General features: G+C 34.8%; 2 protein-coding genes across 2 annotated transcripts; one reads left to right on the forward strand and one right to left on the reverse strand.

Annotated features, from left to right (window-relative positions):
* The first annotated feature begins 1,257 nt into the window (after positions 1 to 1,257).
* On the forward strand, positions 1,258 to 1,695 carry LOC141620377 (RING-H2 finger protein ATL70-like). Its single transcript, XM_074437264.1, has one exon. The coding sequence runs from the start codon at positions 1,258 to 1,260 to the stop codon at positions 1,693 to 1,695; it is 438 nt and encodes a 145-aa protein (XP_074293365.1).
* Positions 1,696 to 1,965: 270 nt separating this feature from the next.
* Positions 1,966 to 4,683, reverse strand: LOC141617169 (F-box protein SKIP19-like). Its single transcript, XM_074434353.1, has 2 exons — positions 4,177 to 4,683; positions 1,966 to 2,959 (listed from the first exon to the last, which is right to left on the reverse strand). The coding sequence occupies exons 1-2, from the start codon at positions 4,629 to 4,631 to the stop codon at positions 2,311 to 2,313; spliced, it is 1,104 nt and encodes a 367-aa protein (XP_074290454.1). The 5' UTR covers positions 4,632 to 4,683; the 3' UTR covers positions 1,966 to 2,310.
* Positions 4,684 to 6,029: the final 1,346 nt, after the last annotated feature.

Genomic DNA, 6,029 nt, shown 5'->3' on the forward strand with positions numbered 1-6,029 from the left:
CGTTACCATTTGTATGGTAGGGAGGGAGTATTATAAAACTCACCTTCAATATATTCAATACAAAAATTTATTCCCAAATTGATGATTTATATTTTCGGATTAATTAGGTTTACTAGTATTGATGCCCGGCTTCGCCCGGGCTACCTTTACTCATCATTACTTTTTTTTTCATTAAATAAAATTATTTAAAGTTGCATAATCCATAAATTTATCTTTAATATATTTTTCTATGGCATATCCTAAAATTACGGTGAAATAAATTTTGAGACAAATTCATTACTCCCGCTATTACTATTTTACTCTTATTAATGAAACAATATTAATAACATTTCATTACTTGCCCGAAATCATTGTTAATTTCCCTACTCCCGTCATAATTATTGTTACTGTCAGTACTGCCGCATTAATATTGATAATTTCACTATTCCTGCCGTAACTATTGTTACTTTCACTATTGCCGCATTAATATTGATTATTTCACTACTCCCGTTGTTGTTTCTACCACTTTCACTAATCTCGCTGATAATTTCGTCACTTTTACTACTTAGGCATGCAATTTTAAGAGAATTATATATTTATATAAATATATTACATATATGTATTAAATCAAATTGAAAGAATTATGCAATATTGTATATTTTTTTTTTAAGGAAATTAACCATCTTAATTAATTATTTTATTTTAAGAAAATTGACCATGTTTTAATCTCTTACAAATGTTTAGGAAAATTACCAAGCTTCTATATAATTTAATTTTAACCTAAACTATATAATATTTGCATTGAGATCCCTTAATCGGGTCCATCACACGGTGCTATTGATTTAAAACTATATAATATAATTAACTTGTATAACTTTCTTTAATTACATTAAAGTCCCTTGGTTTCTGGATTTAATATATAGTATTGATTAGGCTGGGTATGTCTAAAGACCATTATATTATATAAAAGAATAAGAGAATCTAGATTAATCTAGATAACGTTTGACTTAAATGAGAATTTGTGATTGACGACTAGTATCCAAGAGTAATAATATAATACTTATACTTAATTATATAATGACACTAATAATAGTTGAATGAACTAGTAGTAATACATGATTCTATCTCAATCTCTCTTACATTATTGATTTCTTTTTTCTCAACAGTCACGTACATAAATTTTTTTCACAGACTCATCATGAATAAAGACTATACTTTCTCATCAAGAAGACACTAAAAGAATCTTCCATTAAAAAAATAGAAAAAGGAGAGGTAAACATGGCTGATCTAGACAACAAAGAGCTTCTATTCATTGCAGGAATTGGTCTTCTTGTAAACATCCTTCTATTTGCAACAACTTTGTTGATTTCTATGTGCAAATCCGGGACTCGAAACACTGATATTGAAGCATTACATGAAGGCCATTATGATGCTGATAATGATGTCAATGTCGGGTTATTAAAAGAAGATCATCTACAAAGATCCTTAAAAATCATTGATTTTATACCATCAATCATGTTTTCACAGATTAAAAAGGAACGAAGAGGTGGGTGTTCGATATGTTTGAAAGACGGGTTTGAAGACGAGGAATTGTGTAAGGTTCTACCAGGGTGTGATCATGTTTTCCATTCTGAATGTATTGATGAATGGTTGAAGAAGAGTCAGAGTTGCCCTGTTTGTAGGAAGGATTTTGGCAGCCTTCTTTCTCCTGTGTGATAGTTTTTTTTCCTCTTCCTGTTTATTTTCTGTAAAGGGAATCACAAAGCTTATTGCCGACAATTTAACGGATAAAACCTGTTCATTAATATCATCATTGAGTGACTTTACCCGTTACCAGGTTTATACGAAGGCTATGTCGTATTCTTCTTCTTCCAGTATAGTTGTGAGTTCATGATTTGTGTATAGTTTCTTCATGGGTTGCTCTGATTTTTGGTTTGCGTTTTCAAGTTGCGATATCGTTCATGTTTGTCATTATGGGAGAAAATCTGGAATGAAACAGTTTATTTTATTGCTAGATCATGTTCATATTTGATCTCCTTATCTTTTTGAGACTGAGAGATCAATCAAAATACATTACATCTGCAGAAAAGAGATCAACTTGCTGAAACTAAGCAAAAACTCTGTACCTACTAGGCTATTACACAAGTACTTGTAGCGAACAGGATGCAGAAATGAAACGAGAACATTATGCACAGCGTGTGTCTAGGCATATTATCTTCATGACATTAGACAAAACACAGTATCAATTCAGCAACGCTGGATAGAAGCTTCAGACTCAAAAAGAGACGAATCCAAACACCCAAGGAAAAGCTTGAAATTAAGATAGACGATTCAAAAACCCGGAAAACCACCAAAGTATTCACCAAGGAGTGAATAATCATCGATATCATCAAGGAAATCTGGATATAAGTCTTCATGAGCCCCAAAACCGAGATATTCAGGGTACGTACCGAACATGTCACTATCGTCAGAATCATACTCACTTAGCTGTTGCGGCGTTGGGAAGTAATTATCATCAGAACAGGTATCACGACCATAGTCTGCTGTGGTGTCATTAGGGTATCGTAAATGTTGGATCCTTTCACATCTTTTACCCAAATCCCCTGATAAATCTATCTGGAAACACGCACGTAAATCTAGGGATTCAAGAAGAGGGCACCCATCCAAAATTGCTTTCAAGCCTTCATTTGACATGTTGTTCCCGATTAGCTGAAGATGGCGTAGATTAGGCATGCTTCTAGATATGGCTAGAGCTTCCTCATTAAAAATGTGATTTTGTTTCTTTGACCCAATACCAGTTATGCTGAATGATGTCAATGTGGGGCAAGCGTGGCCAACAGCTTCAACCGTCTCTTCTGAGAATGAACAGATAATAATTTGCACTTCCTCGAGCATTGGTAGCTTTTTCGCAGCTTCAATCAGTTCTTCATCAGAAACATATACATAATGGGCTAGTCGTAGATGCTTAAGATTCTTGCTTCTGTTAAGATGTTAATATAAATAAAACGACAAAATCAAAGAAGGAACGCACAAAAACTCCAATGAAACGATCAGAGATTGGTATTGTAAAGAAAGCCAAACTGACATGAGATAGAGTGACAAGAGATGTCCACTTTTTAGACAGGGTAATTCGAGATGTCTCATTAATATTAACTAAAGAGCTGAATTTACATTCCAATAAGCAAATGCCACAAGCCACGCACATTTAGAAAACCAATTGAAAACTTCTTGAAAAACAAAAGAAATTTATTGCGATCATAGGTCAGTTTACAGATATAACAACCAGCATGGACAACGTCAATCACCCGTAAATGAACAATAAACCAAACTTTAGATACATGAATACACGATCAAACAACATTCCCCAGTACCTCAAAGACTTTCACCCTGATGATGGTGGGGTAGGGCGGGGTCATATACACACAATCTTATCTCGGTTAGGCTTAATCACATACTACTAGAAGAATCCCTCCCCCCTAATTTTGACTTCACATAGGCAAACTCCACTTTGAGGAGGAAGTTTCTAAGCCGCTTAGGGAGATAAGAAGGAAACACGCATCAAACAATGTGGTACAGAACAATAAGCTTTTACAAGCGAAGACCATTTTTCTAAGAAATAACTGCTATACATTAGCTGAGACGATTCTATGATTCTCCATAACCACACCCACCAGATAAGCCTTTAGCATCCTTCAGAATTCAAATACTGGTCGAAACATAGTTTAACATATAGCCTAGATGACCTACAAGTTTCTAGAGGACAATCCAACATCACAACTAGTGGCGGAGAAGGAGCTAGTAAGGGTTGTCGACCAGTTGTGAGTTGTGACGATGAAAAATACGAAATTTTACTTACTCCTCCCTTCATTCCATTGATTATATTGCCTGCTTTTCTCCATTGATTTATCCAAATTAATTGCCACGTTTGCTTTAGTGGGGAAAAAGGTGAACATCTAATATTATTCTAACTTTTAACTTTCACTTTCAAGTTACGTTTAGCACCAAAGTTGGCCACATAAACTTTCAAAGAACATGCTCCACTAGTCCAATAAATAACTTTAAATCCGGCTTCACTACTAAACACAACACTATTGAGAGACCGTCTCACGTCAGAATTGATAACCAAATTAAGCACCGCAGCACAATAGTTGTTAGTAACGACAATAACAACAACAACAACAACAATAGTTTATATACCTTTCAACGATATACACCAATGTATCATCATCACACAAATATTCCATGTAAATATCAACCAAACCACCGCCGCTTCGATCAACAGCGAAACGAGTCATAGCATTAAGATCATAAGGCAATTCCATGAAAGCATAACCACGAGGAAGGCTCATGTCGATGGCTTTGAACATTGTAGCTTGTTTGCATATTTTGCGAAACAACATACACACCTTTTGAACATTCTCGATAATGTCTATCGTCGTTAATTTTGATAAAATCAGAAACCATATGTCTTCTGGTAGTTCTACCCAATTTGGGGTTTTCTTTTTTTTCTTTCGCTTTAATTTGGTTTTGATTCTCTTCTTCTTGTTTTTCTTGTTGCGTTTGATTTCGATTGAATTTGAGGATGAAGGTTGATTGATTGATAATGGTGGTTTGGGGTTAGGGTTTTCAGTAGGATTTGAAATGGAATACATTTTGGGGGAAAAAACTAGTCGACGAATCGAATGAGGTTAGTTTTAAGAAGTACGGAGTACTACTGTTACTATCCTAAATTTAGACCTGGCAAATTGGGTCAACGGATTGGATTCGGGTCGGGCTAATTTGGGTCGGGTCATTTTGGATTTTTAAAATATTCGAGTTAGTTTGGGTCGGGTCATTTCGGGTTTACGGGTCTATTTCGGGTTTGTTGATCGGGTTGTTTCGGGTCAAGCGGATCGGGTCATTTTCGGGTCAATGATTAAGAAGGAAAAAAGACATTTCAAGTCTTTTGGCGCCAATTAAAGCTATGTTTTGTCGGGTTATTTTCGTGTTGGGTAGTTTCGGGTCGGGTCATTTTGAGTCGGGTTAATACGGGTCTATGAAAGCTCGGGTCATTTTCGGGTTGGGTCGGGTTAATTCGGGTTTTGGGTGTCATTCGGGTGCGGCAGTTCGGGTCAATTTCGGATCTCGAGTCAGCCTTTTTGGATCGGGTCAATCGGGTCGGGTTGATTTTTTCAGGTCTAGTCCTAATCAGTTTTAGTGTTTGGGTATTGATTTTGATGAGATGAGATGAGATAAATGAGCACAAATTCTCATTTGTGACGCCGATATCCGTCGTAAGCTTGCGATGGGTCGGATATATACCATATTATATGAAAATGAACCGGGTAAAGGTGCAAGTGGTTGACAGAGTGACAGAAAAAAGGAGTAGGTAGGTAAGTAGCTGAGTGTATAGTACTTGATATGACAATTCCCAATATTTAATAAAAAAAATTGTAATTAAACTAATTTACTATATTACACTCCATATGTACCCTGAAACAAGAAATTTCTCGGATTATATTTTCAACTCCATATTACAGTCCCTCAATTCTCACTTTGAAACCTCCAAAATTCATAAAATTAAAATCATTCCACCATATTTTCACCTTCTTCCTTGCAACATCATGAAAAAAAAAAAGAACAATCTCACTATAACTAAAACTATTGCAAGAAAAACCGTAACAAAGAATCTACCACATAAGAATAATAATAGAAAAATGATGTATGCAAGTGTTGAACCCAAATAAGGTATTTTAAATTTCAAAGTCCAATTTTTTATTTCAGTTTATGTGTTGTTGTTTTGGGGTCATTTTAGGGTTTGTTGTTCATTTCTTAGTAATTATAGTTGGAGATTTTGCTTGAATGTGTATAGGAGTCATAATAGGATTTGTTGTTAATTTTTTTTGATTTTTTGGTGTTTTATTTCTGATTTTTTCGTTTTTACAGATTTTTTGGTGTTTTACTTTTTGGTTTGTTTCAAATCATGCATATTACATTTCAACTTAGTTAATATGGTTCATTATATTTATAGATTTGGACACTTTGCTTACTACTTGTGGATATAACTTAGT

Source organism: Silene latifolia, chromosome X, assembly GCF_048544455.1.
Source record: "Silene latifolia isolate original U9 population chromosome X, ASM4854445v1, whole genome shotgun sequence".
NCBI lineage: Eukaryota > Viridiplantae > Streptophyta > Magnoliopsida > Caryophyllales > Caryophyllaceae > Silene > Silene latifolia.